General features: G+C 42.4%; 1 protein-coding gene across 1 annotated transcript; it reads right to left on the bottom strand.

The window, feature by feature from the left end:
• Positions 1–258: 258 nt before the first annotated feature.
• Positions 259–19,401, bottom strand: ENOPH1 (enolase-phosphatase 1). Its single transcript, XM_058192142.1, has 6 exons — positions 19,100–19,401; positions 12,011–12,112; positions 8,149–8,351; positions 6,872–7,004; positions 4,032–4,155; positions 259–2,026 (listed from the first exon to the last, which is right to left on the bottom strand). Exons 1-6 carry the CDS (start codon positions 19,181–19,183, stop codon positions 1,887–1,889), a joined length of 786 nt encoding a protein of 261 aa, XP_058048125.1. The 5' UTR covers positions 19,184–19,401; the 3' UTR covers positions 259–1,886.
• Positions 19,402–26,431: the final 7,030 nt, after the last annotated feature.

The raw sequence follows: 26,431 nt of genomic DNA, 5'->3' as shown, positions 1-26,431 counted from the left end.
GTATTGATCTGGATCTGGGCCTCAGTAAAGGACATGTGTCTTGAGGAAAATCTGAATTAAATACCTAAAGGTTTAGACACAAGAGCAGAGATTTCCTTGCTCTGGACAGGATTGTCTTCATTGTCATACCTCGGAAGCCGAAAAGATATTGAACAAGTTATCAACAGCGAAGAATAAAAGTTGACTTTTCCCCTCACAGATGCACGTTTTATGGGCAACAGCCTAAGCCGCAGCTACTTTCAGACACAAGCCTTCTACTTCAGTCATAGATTTTATTTAAAGGCAAGACATGCACCACAAGGCGACAAACCTATATCGACATTGATTAAATCGGTAATATGGAGCCACACTCCAGACCGGGAAAGGAGATTTATAAGCTCAATACATGAGAATTTTAACACCATGTCTGACTTTTCCTACCATACATGGATTGTATAGTGGATTTCTGAGAATCAGCTACTCGTTTGTGTGCAACTTCAAGCCCTTTCCACCTGGAACACAACCGCAAGGCCGATTCTAACAACCTCTTCAAGTACTGGAAGGGCTGCCCACAACATACATAACAGAGGACATCAAATTTTGGAATTAAGTATTCTGTGCTTGGTTCCATTGTTAAGACTCCGGGCAGCCTACTAGATTCTCTGGACATTTCCAATTAAATTGGGATGACAATTTTCAGTACTTTATCCAGCTTTGTAGTTGTTACAATAGGCCCATTTCCAAGCAAGGATGTAACACCTAAATAGGTTGGCCAAATGGAAAACAATATTGGCCTTAAAAGTTCCGTTCAATGGGATTTTGGGATTGTTCGTCTTACATCCTTCTTGGAAAAGGAGTAGGGTTTGAGGACTGCAAAATAGCACTTCTAGCGGAACATAAAACTGTGCAACATGCTGAAGAGACAAGTATTTCCGTTTTGGATTGCTGAAAACACTCGGGAGGCCTTGAAAAATCAACCAAACGGAACGGAAGAGGTGTGGACATTGAGACATGCTTATCACTCTTGAAATGCTGCACATAAAAGGAACAAGTGATGCCACCCAAAACAATTAAGGTCTCTGTTACACCTTCAAGCGCAATAGGTAAAAGTACTAACCTGCAGGGTTTTTTAGAATGCAATTCTCCAGCAATTTGATCCCAGGGAAAAATAAAATAAAAAATAAAGCACTCCCTTTCCCCCCAGGTTAAGTAGGACAACCTTTGAGCAATCATGCAACTCTTTTGTGACAAAGGATCAATCATGCCTTCCACATGCAAACGTGTTCCAGTTGGCACAGATGTTCTTACTAGCTTGCATGTTTGATTTGAGTTAATGATGCCTGTGCTACTTTTTCTTTCCAAGACGAATCAATCCAGAGAGCTCGGCTTGCAACCTTTTTTCCCCCAACTATAAATAGTCTGGATTTCCCCTACCTTCACTACAAACAAGAAGATCAGAAGACTTTAAAAACCTGCAAATCAAGCGGGACACCAATAAAAGAAGAGGCGTTTGTAGTATATACCCAAGACACATCCCATAAGGAAAGTCTCCACTGCTGGCCCCTTTGAACTGAATGGGAGGTGGGCTTTGCACCCCTCTGGTTGACCTCAAAAAGACAAGGGGGACCTTCTCTTTTGAGTTGCACCCTCTGGACTCTTCCGTTTGCAAATCCAAAGAAAAACCAAGTCAACCTCTTGTTGAGAGCTTCGCTTTTGCTACAATCACAGAACTGGAAAATTTTCCATCGGGTTCCAATTCGGTGTCATTGGGGAAGTCAGGCGCCCAATAGTTCTGTTTTCGAGACTCTTTTATCGCTGGCAGGAATGACAATAAACGGTAAGGAGGATTTCCCCAGCTGCTCTTCTCTCTTTCCCCATCCCGTCCTTAATCCCAGGGGCACATTAAATTAAGCAGAGGACGGCAGGAACAGTTCGCTGAAAGAGGTTATGAGTCTGTAATACGATTTCTCATCGTCTGTCAGTCCTGCATTGCCCGGCCTGATCACTACAGCCACATGCATGTCCGCTTCTTCGGCAGCATCTGCTTCTAAAGGACACAAAGCAAGGCTCATTTAGACAATAGCACTTAGACTTATATACTGCTTTACAGCCCTCTCTAAGCGATTTAAAGAGTCACCCTATTGCCCCCAACAATCTGGGTCCTCATTTTACCAACCTCGGAAGGATGGAAGGCTGAGTCAACCTTGAGCCTGGTGAGATTCGAACTGCCAAATTGCAAGCAGCCAGCAGAAGTAGCCTGCAGTACTGCTGTCAGGGTTCCAAAGAACACCCCCAACGAAATAAAGCTCTGAGGCTTGAGGTTCCTCAAAGTTCCAATTTATTAGAGATGTCATGTTGGCACAGCTGGGAAAACCCGAAACTGAAAGCTTCCAGGTTTTCCACACCCAGTTGACAGTTCACAGCCCTGCCCCACACCCACAAGTTCATCACATTGTCCAATCAACTCTTCACACTCAATTGGATACAATCTTCAGGCAGTCTCCATCAGACGCAGGCAAAAGTCCTTGAATACGGAATGTTGTTATGACTAACTTTCTACCGCTCCAACAACAACCCCCTCCCAACTTCCCCAGCTAAAATATGTGGCAGTTAAGAAGCAAAAAGAAAATTGCCTTCCAAAACTGACAACTGCACTCTAACCACTGCACCACCATAGCTCATGGCCGGACAGCACTGAACCGGCTACTTCCAGGGTATCACCTGTTCCGTCCAGGTACAGATAGTTTTCGACTTACAACTTCAATGGAGCCCAACATTTCTCTTGCTAAGCAAGACTTTTCTTAAGTGAATTTTGCCCCATTTGATGACTTTTTTTTGCCACCGTTGTTAAGTGAATTGTTGCAGTTGTTAAATTAGTAACACAGTTGTGAAGTGAATCTGACTTCCCCTTGTCTGAAGGTCACAAAAGAGGATCACCTGACCCCATGACACTGCAACGGTTGGAGATCCCTGCTACAGTAAGTCAAAGACTACATGTAAGGGGCTTATCTATAAAGCGAAGGGTGTGTGTGTGTGAGAGAGAGAGAGAGAAAGAGAGAGAGAGAGAAAGCACACAGTATAAAATATATATATACCTGCATTCAAACCATTTCAGACAATAATTTGGGAAGCAGAGAAGAATGCTTAATCTGACATCCCCATCAGAAAGTCCCTACCCACAAAAGCAATCCAGTTACTCTCACGTTTCCAAGCGAGGTTTTTTTTTTAAATGTGAGAATGAATTAAAATAGGGATAGTCCCCTTTCCTTTTTTCTTGGCAATTTCTAACCCCAATACTGTGGAAGTCACACAGCCGACTTTAGCGGATTGTGATTGCCTTAAAATAATCAGCCTGGACAGAGGTTTCCAGACTCCACCTAATGGTGTCCAACATTAAACCCAATCAGTTTTAGCACCTCCTCTACAGCTTTCTTCCTTAGAGGGAGTAAGGTAATTATTTTTGTAAAACTTTGTTCCGCACTGCTGTTGACCTTCAAGACACATGCTCTCGTCTTGCCTCTAGCACAGTGGTTCTCAACCTTTATAATGCTGTGACTCCTTTAATACAATTCCCCACGATGTGGCGACCCCAACCATAAAATTATTTTCGTTTTGAATTTATCGCGCCTGAAGCCGTATTGGCTAGCGATCTGAACTGCTTGCGATTGCCTTGAGGACGGAGGCATTAAAGCGGAGACTCCTCCCCTATTACGTTTATCGCGCTTGAAGCCAGATTAGGCTAGCGATTGGGAGTGATTGCAGCTGGCTTGAGAGGAAGACATCAGAGCAAAGATTTCTCTCTTTTTTAATTCACCGCGCCTGAAGCCGAATTCGGCTAGCGATTTGAAGAGCCTGCAGCTGGCTTGTGGAGTCAACCATTGGAGCGCAATTCTTCGACTCTCAAGTATACTTCCCATATTTCCGATCGTCTTAGGCAAATCGTCATTCGATCCCCAACGGGGTCCCGACCCACAAGTTGAGAACCGCTGCTCTAGCACCAACTAGACATGTACCCACTCACCACACCAGAGAGCACCCACTAGCTTTATTACCTTGAGTGACGTCCGTCAAGAATAGTATGTTGTTTGTGGCACATCCAATGCTTGCAGCAATCCGCTGATAGCTCTCGCTGTCAACTTTAGGTCCTATCTTGGTGTCAAAGTGACCATCAAAAAGCTGATAGGTGGAAGGAGAAGGAGAACATTACAGAATAGCAGAATTGGAAGGAACCTTGGAGGTCTTCTAGTCCAACCCCTTGCTCAACCGGGAAACCCTATATTGTTTCAGGCAAATGGTTGTCCAATTTCTTCTTAAAAACCACCAGTGTTGGAGCACCCACAACTTCTGGAGGCAAGCTGTTCTACTGATTAATTGTTCTAACCGTCAGGAAATTTCTCCTTAGCTCTAGGTTGCTTCTATCCTTATATAGTTTCCATCCATTGCTTCTTGTCCTACTGTTGTGTCTCGTCCGATCTCACCACAGCCGGGGCCTTCTTATCTGCTTCCGAACGCTGAGGAATGTCCTAGTATGCCTCCTGGCCCCAGCCCTGGCTCCATGCCCAGACAGGCTGAGGAGGAGGAAGTACTTCCAGCCCCCAGCTCTGGCTCCATGCCCAGGCAAACGGAGCAACTAGACCCCTCCCCCTCCTCCACAGCATGTGAGCCTGAGGGAAGTCAATTGCCAACAGCTGCCGATTGGAGTGACCCTTGCTTCAATTGATAGGCGGCAGCGGCAGAAGGAAGGGAGGGGCAGGCCTGGATAAGTGCTGAGTCATGGAGCCACACCCCATGGCCTATATAAAGGATCTGCTTTCTGGCATTCTCTGAGTCAGGCAAAGTCTAAACATATCTTGCTGAAGTCACTTTCTGGTCTCCTGCCTGCCCTGAGGACTTTGCTAGGACTTTGGCAGAGCTGCAGAGGCACGCCTGATTCGGATTTCCCTGACCCGGCCGTCAGCGGTGGAGTGGGACACGACATCTACCTTCAATTGCTTTGGAGAATAGATTCACTCCCTCTTCTTTGTGGCAGCCCCCGAGATATTGGAACACTGCTATCATGTCACCCTTAATCCTTCTTTTCATTAAACTTGACATAGCCAATTCCTGCAACCGTTCTTCAAATGTTTTAGCCTCCAGTCCCCTAATCCTCTTTTTTGCTCTTTTCTGCACTTTCTAGAGTCTCAACATCTTTTTTTAATATTGTGGTGACCAAAACTGGATGCAATATTACAAAAAGAAAATGTAGTTCTTTGTTTTATTCCTCCAACAATCTTCTTGAGGTAAACAACCCTGGGACTCACCCAAAACCAGCTGAGGAATTTTTATGGCTGAGGACAGACTAAAACAGGGGTGCCAAACTCAAGGCCAGTGGACCGGATCCGGCCTGCAGGGTGCTTAGATCTGGCCTGCAGAGCCGCCCTGGAAAGGACTGGCCCGTGGTGCCTTTGCCAGCGAAAATGAAGCTTGGAAGGGCTGTGAATGGCCCTCCCAGGCCTCGTTTTTGGCTGCAATGGCCTCCTGCAGCCCTCTGCCAGCGAAAATGGAGCGGGGGGGGGGCGCTATGTGGTTGCAGGAGGCTATCTCAGCAGAAAACAGGGCCTGAGCTCCGTTTTCACTGGCAGAGGGCTAGCAAAACAAACTAAAAGCAAAACTTGTTTCCCCTTTTGCATTTGAGCCTGAAAGAAGGGACAGGAAAGGAGAAAGGGAAAGAGGGAAGACAAAGAAAAAGAAGGAAAGATGGGAAGAGTAAGGAAGCAAAAAAGAGGGGAAGGAAGGAAGAAGAAAGGAGAATGAAGAGTGAAGGAAAAAAGAGGAAAAGGAAGGAAGGAAGATTATAATGAGAGTGAGGCAGAGTCTGAGAAGTTCTGCTTTAGCACGTGGCCACCAAAGGTGCCCCCGACACGAGTGATGTTGAGCTGGCCACCCCCCCCCCCGAGATCAAACACAACATGGATAAGGCTCTCAATGAAATTGAGTTTGACATCTCGAACTAGAAACTTGGGATTCCCATAGTTCTAGTTCAATATCTTAAGCGCTATACCACAATGGCTGCCGTTGTAATATTACTGTTGTTGTAGAAGCAGAAAGTGCTACTATCTTCGGCAGGGAAACAGTGTGTGGGCAGTTGGTTCATCTTTTAACTGTGTATCCCAAACTGGACTTTCTTGCTTTTTTTTTCTTTGAAAACATTTTGCTTCTCATCCAAGAAGCTTCTTTAGTTCTAGATGAATGGTGGGGAAGAAAAGGATTTATACACTTTGCAGTCATCTAGTTGTTAGCACTCTGAAATTGAACAGCCCCCTCTCAACAGAGAATAGAAGAATAGAATTTAGAATAGAATAGAATAGAATAAAGAAAGAAGAAGAAAAGAGAAAGTTGTAGAAAAAATGCTTTTTAAAGCCTCAGATGATCCCAGCTGAGCTGCGCGATCATCAGAGGTGATTCTCTGATGATTGCGCAGCTCAGCTGGGCATGGAGAGGGGGAGAGGGATTTTTGCTACCGATTCTCCAAACTACCTGCCACCATCGCTACCGGATCAGGTGACCCGGTCCGAACCGGGAGCATTTCAACCCTGTTCCACACCCATCTGCACTCTGATTCAGGCGACTCTGAGGGGAAAGACCAATTTACAAGTCGCCTCAATGACTCTCAGAGAGCTAAAGACAGATCTTCAGAGTGCTACCGACCAACTGACTGCGAAGAATATAAATCCTCCCATTCTCCACCATTCAATCAGAACCGAAGAAGCTTCTTGGATGAGAAGTGAAATGTTTTCAAGGGAAAAAAATAATAATCTCATGAGAGCCCAGTTGCCTTTTGGAAAAGCACTTTTGGGACAACCATGACCTGGATGACTGAGAATCTCCATACATATTGAGACTGTATGCTTACCTCTAAAATATCACCTTCTGTAGAGTTTCCAAACAAAAGTTTTTGAGCTTCCACACTTCCAGAGGAATAAATATACACCTTCCTTCCTGCTTCTTTCCACTTTTTCACCGCGGGAACGACATCCTTAAAGAATCTGGAATGAGCCGGGCAGGACATGGAGACAAAATTGTCGAAGAGGCAATGAAACAGCTTTCCTCACCAACATTTTAAGACAGCAAAGCTGGCTGAGGGACTCTGGGAGTTGAAGTCCACAAGTCTTAAAGGGACCAAGGTTGGAGAACCCTGCTCTAAGCAGTGAACAGGCAGTGTATTGAAAAGCAATTAAAACATCTATGGTAAAATCAGATAATCATCAAATATTTAAGGAAAGGTTGAGCACAAATATTTTTTTCCACGGATGTACCATGTTTCCCCCAAAATAAGATTGTCGTCTATTATTTTGAACCCTGAAATAAGTGCTTGGCCTTATTTTGGGCGTGTGGAGCAAGGCGGGGCTCCTCTTGCCATCTTACCTGATTTCCAGCTCTGTCTCCCTAACCCTAACCAGAGGAAATGGCAGGGACCGGCTGCACATGTGTTTAAATATTTTTGGGGAGGGCTTATTTTCGGGAGAGATCTCATTTTTTGGGAAATACGTTAAAAAACAGTGCAAGGGGGAAGTGTCTTGTATAAATGAGGAAAAAGGATTTCAGAGAGTAGAAAATGCTACTTTCTGTAACAAGGTAGTCCTCAATTTACGACTTCAATTCAGCCCCAAATTTCTATTGCCAAGCAAGACAGTAGTTAAGTGAGTTTTGTCCCATTTTAGGACCTTTCTTGCCACAGCTGTTAAATGAATCACTGCAGTTGTTACGTTAGTAACACGGTTGCTAACTGAATCTGGCACCCCCCAAAAACTTGGCTTGTCAGAAGGTCGCAAAAGGGGATCGCATGACTCCGGGACACGGCCACCGTCATAAATATGAACCAGTTGCCAAGCATCTGAATTTCGATCAGGTGACCACGGGGATGCTGCAACGGTCTTTAAGTGTGAGAAACGATCGTAAGTCCCCTTTTTTTCAGTACTGTTGTAACTTGGAGCGGTCGCTAAATGAATGGTTTTTAAGTCGAGGATTACTTGTATTAAATCAACCCTTGATTAAAAAGAGCCAAACATTCCATCCTGGCTGCTTTTGATGATACCACTTCATTGCAATACCTCTTGGATGATGAAAGAAATGATGTATAAAGCGGGCTCAGCCATAGAAGAAGTCTGCCCACCACAAGGAACTACTCACTCTCCCTTCAGGCGGCCATTTTCGTAGGCCGCTCTCCACATGTGGCCCTGGAGCTGTTTCAAAGCTGTGGTCTTCCTATCCAAAGACATCTGCCAGAGGACATTGTCTATCACGGCCTGGATGACCCGTTCAACCTCTTCTTCTCCATCCCTGGTTTCCAGTGGGATAGGCACCACTCCCTCCATATGAGAGTCTTCTTCAGCCTAAGGAAATCAAAACAGAGAACAAGGAAGGTGATAGCCTACGTCAGGGGTCAGCAACCCGTGGCTCTGGAGCCGCATGTGGCTCTTTCATCCCTCTGCTGCGGCTCCCTGTCGCTCAAAATATGTGCCACAACCGCCAATGTGCGACACCCACCGGCACGCAATTTATTGAGTTTTTCAACCCCCGGTAGGCCAACCATAGATAAATCCAAGAAAAGAAAACTTTCAGAAGAAAACAGAAAGTTTAATTCAACTACATATGCTAGTTTTGTGATCACTCAGGAAATAGTTAGGCACGGGGAGGATTTTGTGGCTCCCGGTGTTTTCTTTTCTGTGGGAAATGGGTCTAAAATGGCTCTTTGAGTGTTTAAGATTGCCAACCTCTGGCCTAAGGAGATATGTCTGGCGGGACCCAGGAGAAGGGCCTTCTCCGTGGTGGCTCCCTCCTTTTGAAATATCACCCCTTCAGAAATTAGATTGGCTCCCACTTTGACACTTTTTCGTAAGGCCCTAGAGACTCGTTTTTTTTCCAGCAGGCCTGAGGAACCTTGAAGTAGAATGGACCCAATCAAATGCTTCATTTGACTATTTATTGTTGCTCGGTGTGTGTGTGTTTTGTTTTTTTTAATTTTTAGTTTCTATACTGTTTTTATTGCTTGCAAACCACCTAGAGTCACTGCGAGTGAGTTGGTGGCTATATACATTTTCTAAATAAATAAATAACGTGAAATTTTCTGACAGTGAGAGCAATCAACCAATAGAACAGAAGTTGCCTTCGGAAGTTGTGGGAGCTTCATCATTGGAAGCTTTCCAGAAGAGACTGGACTGTCATCTGTTAGAAATGGTGTAGGATCTTTTGCTTGGGTGGAGGGTTGGACTAGATGACCTACAAGTTCCCATCCAACTGTTAATTTATAAGGTGTTCCCACATTCACTTGAGATGTCAAGGGTGAGGGGAATTCCAAGTGATGCTTCCAGCTGCGATGGGAATGGATCAGCCCCCACCCACCCACCCCCCCAAAAAAAAAAGTTCCTGCCTTCACATAACTTCTTGCTTCTGCTGGCATGCTCACCATTTTTATTTCCTTTTTTTTTTTTTATAAAAAGTTTTTTATTTTTCAAAATACAGACATTCTATCTTTCCTTAAACAGTGTGTTGTCTGGGTTCAAATATCTCTGTGCACCAACCGTCAACATTTACAACATCATTCACATTAATTCTCTAATCTTAAAATTATAGTATATTAAACAATTAAGCATTATAACCTGTTCATTTTTCTTCTTAAAATGTCTTCTAGTAAAAATATTATAACATTACACACAATTATCCTCATCATCATACTAACGAATTATCATCTTATTTATACCTCTATCTTATTTTCTATTCTTTTTTAATCTTCCCCTTTCATTTCCAGTTTCCCTTTTTACTTCCGAACCATTGATAAATACTTACCATATCATAATATTCAGTTTGTTCTTTTTCCTTAATTGCTAGTGTTAGTCTGTTCATTTCTGCACACTCATTTTTATTTCCTAAGAATGCCAATAGCCGCCTTCACCAATCTGGATATATTTCAGATGTGTGGACTTAAATGTCTCGAATATTTAACATGAACCTTGCTGGTTGAATTCTGGAAGTTGAAGTTCACATGTCTGCACAGGACCAAGTTTAGGAAGTGCTGCTGGGCTATGCCAGTTCCAGAAGCATTCCAGCAATTCACCGTTAAGACTCAAAGGTGGTGTATTGCTTTAATTGATGCCATCTTGCCATGCAATTAGTTTTCATTTTGTTAAAAAAATACTATTCATGCCCTCATAATTCTTATTTTTAACAGTATGTTCTGAATTAAGGGATTAAAGGGAAATGTTCCCCTCGCACATCTGTGCTAGTCGTTCCCGACTCTAGGGGGCGGTGCTCATCTCCATTTCAAAGCCGAAGGGCCAGTGCTGTCCGAAGATGTCTCCACGGTCATGCGGCCGGCATGACTCAACACCAAAGGTGCACGGAACGCTGTTACCTTCCCACTAAAAGTGGTCCCTATTTTTCTACTTGCATTTTTTACGTGCTTTGAACTGCTAGGTTGGCAGAAGCTGGGACAAATAACGGGAGCTCACCCCATTACGCAACACTAGGGATTCGAACTGCTGAACTACCGACCTTTTGATCGACAAGCTCGTCTTAGCCATTGAGCGTCCCTTGAATTAAGGGATAACAGTCGTAAAAAAGGAGGTTTTGGTATTTTTCCTCAATGGCCATTTCTGTGCAGGCCTGTATGGAATTTTTACATAGATTTAAAAGGAAAAAAAATGCACCTCCTACTAGACTAGTATGACTTCCTATATATAACTCATGGCCCAGCCTTGTAACACTTTCCCCCCTCCTCTGGGCAAATTAAAATTGTTTCCAGGTGAATAGGTTTTGAAGGGGAAAAAATATTTCTTCCATACCTCATTAATGTATGTATTTTGTCAGCAATTTGGCAAGTCAGAATTTGAGAGTTGGAGGTTAGCTAGGAAGTTGGAAGGAAAGAGAAGAGGGCAGCCAACAGCAAGATAGATGGACTCAATTAAAGCAGTAACATCATTTGAAGACTTGAAGGACAATGGATCCTCATGGAGAAAATCTGTCAAGATGGCCGGTAAGAGTCATGTTGATTTGATGACTCAGAATAACAGAGTTGGACCTTGGAAGTATTTTAGTTCAACCTCCTGCTGAAGCAGGAGACCCTATACTGTTTCATAAAAATGGCTGTCCAATCTCTTCTTAAAAACCTCCAGTGATGGAGTACCCATAACATCTGGAGGCAAGTCGTTCCACAGATTGTTTTAATTGTCAGGAAATTTCTCCTTAGTTCCAGATTGGATATCTCTTTCACTAGTTTCCATCCATTGCTTCTTGTCCTGCCTTCAGGTGCTTTGGAAATAGTGTGACCCCCTATTTATTGTGGCATGCCCTATAATATTGGAACAATACTATCATGTCATTCAATTAATCAGGAAGTTGATATGGTTATTTGTAAGTTGAGTATAGGTTCAGGTGTAATAATTGGCGGCGACCAGTTTTTGTTGCCACAGTATTAAAAAGAGGTTGAGACTCTAGAAAGAGTACCAAGAAGAGCAACAAAGATGAAGAGGAGTCTGGAAGCTAAAACTTATGAAGAACGGTTGCAGGAATTGGGTATGTCTGGTTTAATGAAAAGAAGGACTAGGCGTGACATGATAGTAGTCTTCCAATATCTCAGGGGCTGCCACAAAGAAGAGGGAGTCAAGCTATTTTCCAAAGCACCTGAAGGCAGGACAAAAAGCAATGGATGGAAACTTAATCAAGGAGTGAAGCGACCTAAAACTAAGGAAAAACTTCCTAAGAGTTAGAATTAATTAATCAGTGGAACAATTTGACTCCAGAGGTAATGGGTGCTCCATCATTGGAGGTTTTTTAAGAAGAGGCTAGACAACCATTTGTCTGAAGTGGTATATGGTTTCCTGCCTGAGCAGGGCATTGGACTAGATGACCTCCAAGGTCCCTTCCAACTCTGTTATTTTGTAATTCTGCCAATATCCAGACTGGCATGAAAAGAGCCAGCATTGCGTTGAGATAAGAAGCCATACAAGTATTTTAAATGAAATAAATAATGAAGAAGAGACGTCCAATGTTCTACCTGTTTTCTCAGCAGGCCAACATCTTGCTGGCACTCTTCTTCTTCCCAATGGGTGTCTAGATAATCGCGGATATTTTCCCTGATGTAAGGAAACAAAATATCCTGGGGACACAACAAAAAGATATCCGCGTTTTAAGATACTGTGGAACATACATTTGGAAACAACATCGGCCCCTCGGGGCATCTTCAAAAGCATTGATTAGCCAATACTGTTCCTTCATTTAGTCACTTCACCAAATCAATACAACCTGATTCTCAAAAGAGAAATTTAAACACACATAGCCAGGGGAAATAGTGAGCATACTTAGTGAGAACAAAGATGGAAAAAAGATAGAATCTTTTTGAGAGTAAATATACATTAATAAATGGGAGAAATTTTTTGCAGTTTCATTGTTCGTTCAAATTCATTATTTTATTATAGAAAATAGAAAATAGAAAAAAAGAAAAGAAGAAATTAAGGGCGAGAAAGGGAAAAGGGGGTGTGGAATTCAAGGGGGAAGAGAAAAAGAAAGAAAAGGGGGGGATTGACTTCCAACTCTTCCTAGCACAGGACAAGATAAACACACTCCAGCCTCAAGTTTTTGCTTTTACACATTAACACTGTATATAACTAGCCATTTCTATAACACGAGATCTTTCTAATCAGCAATACCAAGATCAAAGTTTTATTTTTTTCTTCACAACACAAATTCCAGAAGTGATATCCAAATAAGACATATTTTCTTCTTTAAATCAGGGGTCTCCAACCTTGGTCCTTTTAAGACTTGTGGACTTCAACTCCCAGAATTCCTCAGCCAGCTTTGCTGGCTGAGGGACTCTGGGAGTTGAAGTCCACAAGTCTTAAAGGGACCAAGGTTGGAGACCCCCTGATTTAAATAATTGATTTAACCATTCCTGCTTTATCTTCCTTGCTATGGAAATAAAATGTATTTCTATTTGCACCTAGTATAAACTGTCACCATTTTTATTTACAAAGTTGATTATATTCTTTCGAATTCTTTGGCCTAAAAAAAAGGGGAGGGGGGCAAGGGGGAAATCTCCCCCCCCCACCTTCTTCCTTCAAAGTACTAACCTTTAAAGAAACAAAGGCACTTCATTGTTAAAAACAAATGAAGAATCTCTTCTTAAAGTATTCTTGCACACATGGTCTAAGTAGGTGATGACAAATGGGCCTAGTTTTTAAGGCTCCTGATTGGTTTGGCTGCAAAAGCCCCCAAACACTTAATAAAATAAATTCAAATAGGCCCAATGGAAAAACAGTAATTCTGACATACAGATATATCTAGACTTACGACAACTGGGACCAGAATTTCTGATGCTAAGTAAGGGGGTTATTAACTGAGTCACAACCAATTTTATGACCTTTTTTTTTTGGCCATGGTTGTTAAGCAAATCATTGTAGTTGTTAAGTGAATCACAGTCATTAAGCGAATCCGGCTTTCCCCCTTGACTGTTTATTGGGATCCAGCTGGAAAGGTTTGAAATGACGATTGTGTCACTCACACACATAAATACATGCCAGTAACCAAGCATTCAAATTTTGATCACCTGATTGTTGGTGCTGTGATTATAAATACGAAGCCTGGCAATTACCAACTTTTTCTAGTGCTGTTGTATCTTTGAACGGTTGCTAAATGAACAGCTGTAAGTCAAGGACTTCCTGTATGCCAGTGATGTGAGACAGATTCCTCCTTCCTGTTATATTTTTTTCCAGTTCCAACAGACCGTGTGCCTTTCAATTAGCTACATAATCAAATGCTGAATCAGCAACTGTAAGTGCTATTCTTGAACATCAAAAAGCCTGTAATTTGAGGAACATCTCTACGAGATAGAACTACATTAAACTAAGATTGATCATGTCTGCCGGATCTCCATGTTCCAGGTCTACTGGGCTTGCTAAGTGACCATGATGTGACCTTCATGTTAAATAAGTTAACATAGGTTAAGGTTGGCTGCTCGTGCTTGGAAAGCAAATCATGGGGAAAATTAATTCTATATAAGAGACCTTCTTAAAGTTATTAAGGTCAATTGAAACAAAGCCCAATTCTGGGCAACCAAAAGTGATAACTTCCATCTCTGTTTGACTAATTGTGCCAATGACCTATTCGAGCATTAGACTGCAGCAAACAGTACTTTGGTGGGGGGTTTGATCCCAAAGGTGCTTTTTTCAAGAGGCAACTGGACTTTCTGGTTTTTGTTTGAAGACATTTCGCTTCTCATCCAAGAAGCTTCTTCAGCTCTGATCCCAAAGTGCATCGCTAAATGTCTATGGAGATTCTCAGTCATCCAGGTCATTGTTGTCCCAAAGGTGCTTTTTCAAGAGGCAACTGGATTTTCTTTGTTTTTCTTTGAAGACGTTTTGCTTCTCATCCAAAAAGCTTCTTCTGTTATGACCTAGGTTTCCTGAGTCATTAAAAGAGTTAGTCCCAAAAACCTCTTTTAATGCAACAGCTGTGAATTATGTTCATTCACAGCTGAGTCCCAATTAGTTGCAAAAGTTTCTTCAGGAGAAGTCCTTCGGGATAATCACCAACCTTTATCTCCCTTGACACTCTGCCAAAGACCTACTTGGCAAAGCCACACGGAGTCCAGAATCAGAGATGCCGACTGGGAACAGAATTAACAATGTTGCTTTCCTGCAAAGGACCCACGTGCCTTTGCTCCTCTTTTAAGTCTTATGGGAGGGGTCAATCATCTCCAGGCCTTACTCCCAAGTTGTCCCTTTAGTTTTAACTGTTCTTGCCTTCTGGCAGCTCTGCTCATGCGTGCACTAGGAACAGGCTCCTCCTGTTCCTCTGCCTCTCTGATATCCAACTCTAGAGGCTCTGGAGTCTGCGCATTCCTCCCAGATGGCCTTGGCCCCATCTCTGCCTCCGACGCAGAGATCTCCTCTGAGCATTCCCCAGACTCCAGGACTGGCCCATGTTCCCCCCCAGCCTCCTCACTGTCCAACTCCACTGCCAGCTCTGCAGGCTGCTGGCGGATCACAACATCTTCAGCTCTCAACTTCTTGGATGAGAAGCGAAACGTCTTCGAAGAAAAACCAGAGAGTCCAGTTGCCTCTTGAAAAAGCACCTTTGGGACAACCATGACCTGGATGAATGAGAATCTGCATAGACGTTTGGAGGTCAGTGTGAGATGTGTACTTAAGACAACGTACTGTCTTTGAAAAAAAGAAGCATGATTCACCTTAAGTTCCTTTAAATTAAATTCCATGCCAATACGCATTCTCACCCAGAAACTCTAAATCAGGCATGAATGACTTATGACCCACAGGCCACATGAGACCCTGGAGAGCTAGTAATGTAGCCACAGAAGATATAAAATGTAAAAAATAGAAGATGCATGTACACAGACAGACAAATTATATATTGGCCCAAGACAATTCCTCTCCACTCAATGTAGCCCAAGCAAGCCAAAAGGCTGGACAACTATGATCTAGATCAGGGGTCTCCAACCTTGGCAACTTTAAGCCTGGAGGACTTCAATTCCCAGAATTCCCCAGCCAGCTTTGCTTTGCTGGCTAGGGAATTCTGGGAGTTGAAGTCCTCCAGGCTTAAAGTTGCTAAGGTTGGAGACCCCTGATCTAGAGGCTTGTGTGGAATAGACACAATTCTGGAAGCATGATAAAGACATATCTCTTTAATTTAGGAAACAACTCCAGATAGTCCTTGACTTATGAGCACAACTGAGCCAAAATTCCGCCCCTATTTTACGACCTTTTTTGCCACAGTGGTTAAGCGAAGCACGGCAGCTGATTAAGTTAGTTACACAGTTGTTAAGTGGATCTGTTGCTTCCCCATTGACCTCACGGTTTGACGACTGCAGCCAGCTCTACATGGGCTGCCCATGAAGACAAACTGGAAGTTTAAACAGATCCAGAAGGCAGAAGTTGTAGCCCGTAATCGGCCATGGCTCAGTATGCCCATGTTAACACCTCTGTTGTGAGCTGCACAGGTTGCCAGCTTGCTTCCAGGTTCCAGCACGATTCAAGGTGCTGCCGATTAAGCCCTATCTGACCCAGAGTAGCGGTGAAATCCACCAGGTTCTGGAGAACTGGTAGTGGAAATTTTGAGTAGTTTGGAGCACCAGCAAATGCCACCTCTGGCTGGGGCCCCAGAGTGGGAGGGAATGGAGATTTTGTAGTATCCTTCCCCTGTCACGCCCACAGAACCGGTAGTAAAAATAATTGGATTTCAACACTGACCTAGAGCCTGGTTACTTGAAGGAACACCAAATTCCCATAGTATCTGGTAGCCAATTGGCTCTGGAGTGTCTTCTCCATAACAGTACCTCCCCCCCATTACATAATCCATATCAATCATGCCATTGTCCTGCAGTCCATAATTATTTCTTTGTAATGCTACTGTGACATTTTTTTTTTCTAAATGGAAGGGGTTACTTTGCAGTGCAAAGTGAAAAGGCTGTATATTTCACAGACCCTGGAAAGAAAATAACAGCGGAGCCTTTAGAATAATACAGGTAGTCCTCGACTTACAATAATTCAATTAGTGGCCGATCAACATTACGTCGTCATGGGGGGTGGGAAAAAAATAACCGATGACCCTTTTTCACACTTTACGACCGTTGCAGCATCCCTATGGTCACTTGATCAAAATTTAGACTGTGGGAAACCTCAGTCACACATTTATGACGGTTGCGGTGTTCCGAGATCGTGCGGTCTTCTTTTGTGACCTTCTGGCAAGCAAAGGCAATGGATAAACTTAACAGCCCTGTTACTAACTCAACTGCAATAATTCACTGAACAACTTTTAATTGTCTTTTAATTGTATTTTAATAGTATTTATATTGTAATATTATTGTTTAAATAATAAATAATAAATAAATAATAATAAATAACTGCGGCAAGAAAGGTCGTAAAATGGGGCAAAACTCACTTAAGAAATGTGTCGCTTTGCCACATAAATTCTGGCCTCAATTATGGTCGTTAAGTCGACACTCAGTCTAATCAGAAAGTCGATTCCTAGCTATTATATCTTCCTGTCTTTCCATGGTAAGTAAGTCCATAGAGGCACTGCAATTTATCGCCCAATAAACATGCACTGGGCTGTTCCGGTACTTGAAAAGCCAATGCATTTAATGTGTTAAGACTAGTATTGGAGAAATCCAGGTTCAAATCCACCCACGGGCATAGAAGTCGCTCCTTGTCAGTCCAACTTATCTCTCAGGATTGGTGGTGTGGAAAAAAAAAAGGGAAGACAGATATAAAACATAATTTAATCATTTTTTTCCATGGCAATGCAACAATTTTGGCTTACAGTCTCAGACTGAATTGCACGAAGCTATCATTTAATAATGCTTTACTAAATGTTTCAGAGTTGGCTGGTTTCATCCCTAACACACCGCATCAAATTATATCCATCTATCCATCCATCTTTTTAGCCCAGCCAACTTTTGCATAGATTAGTATATAGATTATCAGCAAACATTCAACTGCATGGCCAATATGAGGTTTAAAAAGTAATTTTTGCAGTAAATAACCCAAAAGGTTTCTGTTTTTAAAAAAACCACACGGCTCACATAATTCTACCTTCCCTTAAGTAAAAGCTACCAAACAGTTAATCTTTTTAGTCTTGAACTTAAATCAATTTCCTTCCGATGTCAGCATAGCTTTACAGAAAACATGCCCACACCCAATCCAGCACTTTATACAGAGATAAACAATTAATACTCTCTCCACTTTAAAAAAAAAACGTATCCTACCCTATTGTTTTTCAATGTTGGCAACTTTTAAGTTGGGTGGGCTTCAACTCCCAGAATTCTGGCTGGGGAATTCTGGGAGTTGAAGTCCATCCATCTTAAAAAGTTGCCAACATTTGAGAAACACTGTTCTGAAACACTGTTCTACACTGTCACTCTCATCCAAACCACAGGAAATATACAGACACACAGGCATAATTTCCACCCTGCCTTGATTTTTTTTTGCAGTCAAGCTGGACCTATTAACACTCCTTCCTTTTTCCACAAAACAACCCTGCAAGGTAGGCTGGGCTAAGCGATTGCTTCTACAGTAGCAGCCAAAATTGTGGAAACCTTTTGGGAAAAGTGTATTTTTGAGGTTTGATGGCTAATAACACCACTGGTTTTTTTTTTTTTTTGGAGTTTCAAGATAATCCTATTCCACTGCTCGAATGGCCTGGGAATAGCCCAGACCTTCACGCAATTGAAAATCTACGGAGTCCACTAAAGAAACTTGTTGGTCAGAAGCGACCCAGCAACAAAACTCAGTTAATAGAAGCAATCCTTCAATCTTGGTTTCACATTATAACAGTTGCAGAACTGAAAGACTTGGTTCACTCCATGTCAAGACATTGTAAGGCCCTAATTCATGCTAAAGGTATTCTAACTAAGTATTCACTGACATGGTAATCATTTTTGTATGTCTCGTTTTTTCTACAGGGATCATTTTTGTATATCTCCTTTTTTTTTTACCCATTTTACTTTTCCTCCTTATACGGTAACTGCTATTCTAACAGCAAATCCTCCCTCAAAGTTTTTTGCATTGCATTCTTGATTAAATTATCTTTCCGCCAAGATATAATTTTAGGGTACCACTCTAAAAACAAAAAGCGGTGCGAGTGGCTAGTTTTAGAAAATACACTTCTCCCAAAAGGTTTCCACAATTTTGGCCACTACTGTTAAGTTCTAACTAACCCAGCAAGGTTTCATTCAGTGCTTAAAAAAGGGAAGGACTGGAATTCAGAGCCTGCTGGGGGGAGCTTAATCCAGCATCTTCCCCACTACCACTTAAACCGGCTGCGCGATCCCCACGCGTGGGGGCCCGATCCTCACGTGTTTCCTTCCTTCCTTTTCTTTCTATAAAAGAAGGCCAGGCTGAAGGAGATCCAAACCCCCCCTCCCATAATTCCCACGCGCGTTCAAGTTTTAGGCAGGGCAAAAGGCGGCTGCTTCCCGCGAGAGGAAGGCACGGGTGGGTTTTGGTTTTTCTTTTGCAATAGCCCTGTCTTAATAGCCCCCCAACACCCCCCTTTCCTACAAGCCTGAGGATTTGCAATGTACGCAACTCGCATCCTTTCTCCTCCCCCCACCCCCGGGGCCACAACTCACCTTGACAAACGTGATCGGGGTGGTGGTGCCTTCCACGTCGAGCAAAAACACGCTGACTTCCGCGGGGACCGTGAAGCCCACCATGTCCCCGGCTAGGAAGCTTTTGGCCCGATCTCCCCGGGGGTGGGAGGGACGGGTGTGGAGTGGGGGGGGGACGGGAACCAGACGCGATCGCGGGAAAATTAATTCCCTGGGAATCGGGCGGGGGGGGGCAGCCGCCGCGCCGGCAAAAAATAATAATAATAATAATAAAATAAAATAGAAGCTTCCGGAAGCGACTTCTCAAAAGAGGGACGGCAGCGGCGGCGGCGCCTGGCACGGGCCCCTCCCCCGGCACGAGCGAGGGGGGCGGGGGCCCACGGGGCTGGAAGCGGGGCCGCCGCAGCGCCCCGGATGGCGGCACTCTGATTGGTGGCTGCGAATGGGGGGGGGAAGGGAGGAGAGAAGAGAGGGAGAGTGTGTGTGTGTGTGTATATATATATGCATATATATATAATATGTATATGTGTAATATATATAATTATATATATGTGCATGCATATATATATATATGTGCATGCATAGATAGATAGATAGATAGATAGATAGATAGATAGATAGATAGATATACTGCTCAAAAAAAATAAAGGGAATACCCACACAACACAATGTACTGTATTTAATAAAAATATTTCATTCCTTCAGATCTAGGATGTCTTGCAGTAAAGGGAACACAGAAATACTGTAAGACATCCTAGCTCTGAAGAAATGAAATATTCTTATTAAATACAGTACATTGTGTTGTGTGGGTGTTCCCTTTATTTTTTTGAGCAGTGTATAATATATATATATGCACATATTATATGCATATATGCATGTGTGTATATCTATCTATCTATCTATCTATCGGTCTGCAATTGTCTATGTGGGTGGGTGCAAGCCGCACATTTGCCTACTTCTCCCCCCCCCTTTTTTTTTTTGCACCTTGGCTCGGGCTTGTTAGGTTGAGGCGGGTCGTAAGGGCTTGCACGCCTGGCGTTGCAAAACCGGTGCAATTTGGTCCCGGTGCAAATCACGCGGAGGTGCCAGGGTTTTTTAATTATTATTATTTTTTGGTCCCCCAGTTGCACAGGAGAAGAGGGATCGATTCCTTCTCGCTCGGTGCTTGAGGGGGCGGGGGGCAAGAAAGGCTTGCAAAATTCCCGGGTTTGAAAAGTCGAGTTTTTTTTTTTTTTTAAAAAGGCCACCTCGGCCAACCTTGCCGCGCCAGGAAACGACGGTTTCGATGTGAGTGAGTGAGTGTGCTTGCAGGGTGAAACGGGCGTGCAAAACGCCGCCGTGGCCCTCGATCCTCCCCCCCCCCCGGGAGAAAAAGACATTCGAAGGGCTTCGATGAAGGACCCTTTCCCGAAAGTCGGTGGAAGGTTAAAAAAAACCAAACCCCCCCCTCCCCGCGCGTGAACGTGCACGCCCCAAACGACCATGTTGTGTAAGACGAGCGGCCATTTTCCCAGCGCGTGTGCATGCGTGTATATATGTGTGTGTAGAAAAGGGATCGAGCCCGCGGAGGCCGTCTTGGCGCGCTGCGGAGCCGGCGCCCGGTTTTCTCCCAAGGATTCTTTGGAAAGTTGCGCGTGGAAACGGCGGGCTCGGCGCTTTTCCCGCTTCCTCAGTCACCACGTTGCACGGTTGGGGGGGGTGACGCGAACCCGTGGAATTGGTCCTGCGCGCTTGGAAGAGGGGCTAGGACACCAAAATAGCTGACATCAAACCCCCCCCTTTATTTTTTAAGGGGATGAGAAGAGGAAGTTGCTCTGTGCATCTTTTAAACCCGGCCTTCCGATTTGCCTGCCGAGTCGTCTGAATCTGAAATACCTAAAGCAAACGTTTGTCGAGCAAGCAGGGAGGCTGTTTTTAAGTTCTAAATACATTCCTTGCTTCTTTTTAAAACGGTGCAGTGATACTATAATACTTCCCTGTGAGTTAAAAAACCGACACTATAGAGCACCGCACATCAGAACAACTAGACACAAGAACAGTTTTTTTCCCCCACCGCCATCACACCATCAAAGAAATAATTCCCTCAAAACTGTCAAACTATTCACTAAATCTGCACTACTATTAATCTTCTCATCGTTCCCATCACCCATCTCCTCCCACTTATGACTGTAACTTGTACCCTTACGATTTATATTGATATTGTTTCTTGATTGCTTATTTCTACCCTATGAGTATCATTAAGTGTATCATTAAGTGTTAAATTTGTACCGGATGACTATCATTAGGTGTTGTAAATGTTGTACCTTGATGAAGGTATCTTTTCTTTTATGTACACTGAGACAAATTCCTTGTATGTCCAATCACACTTGGCCAATAAAGAATTCAATTCTATTCTATTAGAATATTCTATTCTATTCTATTCTATTCTATTCTATTCTATTCTATTCTATTCTATTCTAAAAAAACTAATAGCATCTGGTTTTAAGGGGGACATCTAAACTCATTCTGATGCTTCAGGATTTTTGCCCCATTTCCTGCAACCTATTATGATTGCCAACGGATCACCACGTCTGTTTGCCAAGCTGCTCAAAAGGAAACGGGAGCAAAAATAATAGTGTAATAATACTAATAGTGTAGAATTTTAAATTTGGGGTTTATTAATATTTTAATAAATATTAATAAAATATTAATATTTTAAAATTTTAAAATCTAAATTTTAATTTATCAGCCTTTATAATTTGCTATGTTTTAAATGTTGTTTTAATTGTATATATTTTGTTTTATCGTTGGCTGTACACCGCCCTGAGTCCTTCGGGAGAAGGGCAGTATAAAAATTTAATTAATAATAATAATAATAATAATAATAATAATAATAATAATAATAATAATAATAATAAAAAAAAAAAAAAAAAGAACCTTGGAGACCATTTGACTTGCCCTATGCAAAATAAAAGTGAAAGCCGGTTTCGGTGTGTTTGGGTTTTTTTTGTAAATGTATAATTGTATATAATACAATCCTTGATTGTGTAAATAGAGGCACAGAATAAAAAAAAATATTAGTACTGCTTTATAAAGCCTTAGGAAAACCATACCTGGAATACTACATCTAGTTTTGGTCACATTACCAAAAAAGAAAAGAAAAGAAAAAGATGTTGAGATTTTGGAAAAAGTGCAAAGAAGAGCAGCTAAAGTGATTAAGGGCCTGGAGACTTAAAACATATGAAGAAAGGTTGCAGGACTTAGTTTTGGCTAGTCTAGAGCAGGGGTCTCCAACCTTGGCAACTTTGTGACTTGTGGACTTCAACTCCCAGAATTCCTCAGCCAACCTTGGCAAAGCTGGCTGAGGAACTTTGGGAGTTGAAGTCCAAAAGTCTTAAAAGTTGCCAAGGTTGGAGACCCCTGGTCTAGAGGACTAGAGGGGACATGATAGCAGTGTTCCAATACCCGGAGAGGCTGCCGAAGAGGAGGGTTGTGTGTGTGTGTGTGTGAACTTATTTTCCACAGCAACAGAAGGCAAGACGATGTTGATGCTGAAGACATTGCTGTTTCGAAGAGCAGGACTAGCGTGAACGTAGTTTTAAATTGGGGTTTTAAATCAGGGGTTTTAAACAGGGTTTTAAATTTGTATTTAAAAGTTTTAGGCCATCAATTGAATTAATTTTCTATTCTTTTTTGCTGTTTTATATGTATTATATATTTTCTGTTGTTTTATTGGCTGTGAACCGCCCTGAGTCCTTCGGGAGATGGGCGGTATACAAATATAATAAATAAATAAATAAAATAAATAAAGACAAGAAACAACAGATGGAAACTAATCAAGGAGAGAAGCAATCTGGAATTAAAGGGGAAACCTAATTTCAGATTGTGGTGAGGATAATTAACCAGTGGAACAAGCTTGCCTTCAGAAGTTGTGAGTGCTTCATCACTGGAGGTTTTTAAGAAGAGATTGGACATTCACTCATCTGAAATGGTATAAGGCCGTCATGGCGAACCTATGGCATGGGTGCCAGAGGTGGCACACACAGCCCTCTCTGTAGGCACACACACTGTCACCAGCTGCTCTTCTGGCTCCCAGTGCTGGTTTTTGTAAGTGCCAGAGCGCCAGAAAATGGCCTGAAAATGCCCCCAAAACAGCCTGAAAACGGCCAAAAAACCAGCCAAAAAACAGGCATGTGTGTGCCGGCCAGCTGCTCTTTGGGTTTCTGGTGCTCTGGCGCACACACATGCATGCGTATTCTGGTTTGGGCACTCGGTGTTGAAAACGTTCGCCATCACTGGTATAAGGTCATCTGCTTGAGCAAGAGGGCTGGACTAGAAGGCCTCCAAGGTCCCTTCCAGCTTTACTCTGATTGATTGATACAAGAACAGTGCCAGCATTATAGCAGTGAGCCCCCACCCCAAATGTCCTTCAATTTCCAAATGTGCCTAGGGGTAGTCTTCTACTTACAACCGTTCGTTTTAATGACCAAAGTTTAGGGGTAAAATCCAGCAGGTTCTGGAGAACCGGTAGCAGAATTTTTTTGTAGTTTGGAGAACTGGCAAATACCACCTCTGGCTGGCCCCAGAGCGGGGTGGGAATGGGGATCTTGCAGTATCCTTCCCCTGCCATGCCCATCAAGCCACGCCCACAGAACCGGTAGTAAAAAAAAATTGGATTTCACCACTGCCGAAGTTGATCCAAATTCAGATGCTTGGCAACTGGCTCGTATTTATAATGGTTGTAGTGTCCTAGGGTCATGAGATGACCTTTTGCGAACTTCCGACAAGCAAAGTCGATGGGGAAGGCAGGTTCATCTTACAACTGTGTTAATACTAGCTTAGCAACTGCAGTGATTCATTTAACAGCTGTGGCAAGAAGGGTTGTAAAATTGAGCAAAATTTTCTTAGCTCTCTTGAATCTGGTTCGGTTCTGCAACCCAAGAAGAAAGACACAGACTTCAGAGGATAATTAGAACTGCAGAAAAAATAATTGCTACTAATCTGCCTTCCATTGAGGACCTGTATACTGCACGAATCAAGAAGAGGGCCGTGAAAATATTTACAGATCCCTCACATCCAGGACATAAACTGTTTCAACTCCTACCCTCAAAACGACGCTATAGAGCACTGCACAACAGAACTAGACACAAGAACAGTTTTTTCCCGAAGGCCATCACTCTGCTAAACAAATAATTCCCTCAACACTGTCAAACTATTTACTAAATCTGCACTATTATTAATCTTCTCATAGTTCCCATCGCCAATCTCTTTCCACTTATGACTATATGACTGTAACTTTGTTGCTGGCAATCCTTATGATTTATATTGATATATCGACCATCAATTGTGTTGTAAATGTTGTACCTTGATGAATGTATCTTTTCTTTTATGTACACTGAGAGCATATGCACCAAGACAAATTCCTTGTGTGTCCAATCACACTTGGCCAATAAAAAATTCTATCCTATCCTATCCTAGCGACAGAAATTTTGGGCTCTGTTGTGGTTGTAAGTCAAGGACTATCTGTACTGATGGTAGGTTTCCTAGGTATGATCTAACCATTTTGTCTCTAGGAAGCCCCAAAAGCATAAGAGCAAAGTGTTTTACTTTTCTCCTTTTTTAGCGGTATGGACCAGACATTCAAAAATACACTGCTTTTGCATAAGGAGACCTCACTCGGTGATTATTTCTAATATTGAACCTCTCTATGGTGAATTATTATAGCAATACATCTTCCTTTAATCATGATGAATTTGTTTCAGCTATTACCTTTGTAAGTTTAATAAATAATAAATTGCAGCTGCCAGTGATGTTATTTTGTAATCTTCAAAAGGCACATCAACAGTTTGCAAAAAAGACAAACAAACCAGGTATTGGTGATTTTATTTTTGGATGGCTTCATACATGCAATGGAATTTTGTACACCTTTTCTAGAACAGTCCTCTCCCATTGTGGACCTCTGAAATGGGGATGAGCATGGCCATCTAGGATTGGATGGGGATGATGGAAATCGAATGTATTTGGAAATCACGGGGGTATAGAAATGGCTCTAGAGAATGCAACCATTAGCACCATTTTGCCTCTCTTGTCATTAAGTTTGGTTAAGAAATTGGAGATCCATTAATAAAACTGATTCAGATTCCCTGATTAGATTATATAATCTAATATTATAATATGTAATGTAATATGACTATATATCTATTTTTCTAATTACATTTCATTTCCTCTGTTCTTGCTGTTTTAAGCAGTGTTTTATTTTTATTGTTTTACTTTGATTGTTGAGAGCTGCCCAGAATAGTTGAGAGTCAAGCAGCATACAAATTTAATAAATTATTAAACTTGATAAAACAACACTGCTGCCTCCTTCCATCAAAAGCATAGGCTGCTTTAGTTCCAGCCAGAAGTTGTGTCCACTGATATTTTATACCCAATTATTTTTTATACTTTATTTATTTAGAGGTGACATTCTCTTCTAAATGTTCTCTCCAGAAATGTGGTTTTCCATCAGTTTTGTAAGGGGAAGGGGACAAAGTGTCACTTTGTCAATTTTTCAAGGAAAAGAGTTGTGTGTGAGACCTCCAATTTGTATTCTAGAATATAATGCAGACTAGTTTTTCCTAGTCCCTTTGTTACATGTCGGCCACGTAGAGCAGAAATAATTTAAAAACTATTACAAGTGTGTGATAAGAGCAGATTAGTTTAAAATAATCCATAAACATTAAATCATTTGGAAATTTTTGTGGGAATAAAATTATCTTTCAGCACATCTAAAGAGTTTGAAGCAGATACACAGATTTTCAAAGGTTTTCATTTTATTATTCGGAAATGCCAATCAGCATAGATGCAAAGTAAACCTTCACATTTTTTAAAAAAATTAGGAGATGCATCCTCATGTATCTCCTAACACTTGGTCTGTGATGTTCTTTGTTATACTTTCAAAATAACGTGTCCTGTTTAAAGGTAAAGGTAAAGGTTCCCCTTGCACATACATGCTAGTCATTGCCGACTTTAGGGGGCGGTGCTCATCTCCGTTTCAAAGCCAAAGAGCCAGCGCTGTCCGAAGACGTCTCCGTGGTCATGTGACCGGCATGACTCAACGCCAAAGGCGCACGGAATGCTGTTACCTTCCCACCAAAGGTGGTCCCTATTTTTTCTACTTGCATTTTTACGTGCTTTCGAAACTGCTAGGTTGGCAGAAGCTGGGACAAGTAACAGGAGCTCACCCCGTTACATGGCAGCACTAGGGATTCGAACCGCTGAGCTGCTGACCTTTCGATCGACAAGCTCAATGTTTATTATTTGGAAATGGCCTGGGACTCAAGACAAAGTTACCCCTGCATGACTCCATGGGAGTCTGACAACCAATCAGAGTAC

The sequence above is a fragment of the Ahaetulla prasina genome, chromosome 8 (assembly GCF_028640845.1).
Source record: "Ahaetulla prasina isolate Xishuangbanna chromosome 8, ASM2864084v1, whole genome shotgun sequence".
Lineage (NCBI taxonomy): Eukaryota > Metazoa > Chordata > Lepidosauria > Squamata > Colubridae > Ahaetulla > Ahaetulla prasina.
The sequence above is the reverse complement of the archived record's forward strand: the minus strand, read 5'-3'. Positions and strand labels throughout refer to the sequence as shown.

What these genes read in the sequence shown, in the direction of transcription:
- ENOPH1 (XM_058192142.1), bottom strand. Translation starts at nt 19,183, where the DNA reads ATGGTGGGCTTCACGGTCCCCGCGGAAGTCAGCGTGTTTTTGCTCGAC. An exon ending in CCCCGATCACGTTTGTCAAG is followed by an intron (nt 12,113 to 19,099) that starts GTGAGTTGTGGC and finishes TTGTGTCCCCAG; the next exon opens with GATATTTTGTTTCCTTACAT. An exon ending in TTGGCCTGCTGAGAAAACAG is followed by an intron (nt 8,352 to 12,010) that starts GTAGAACATTGG and finishes TGATTTCCTTAG; the next exon opens with GCTGAAGAAGACTCTCATAT.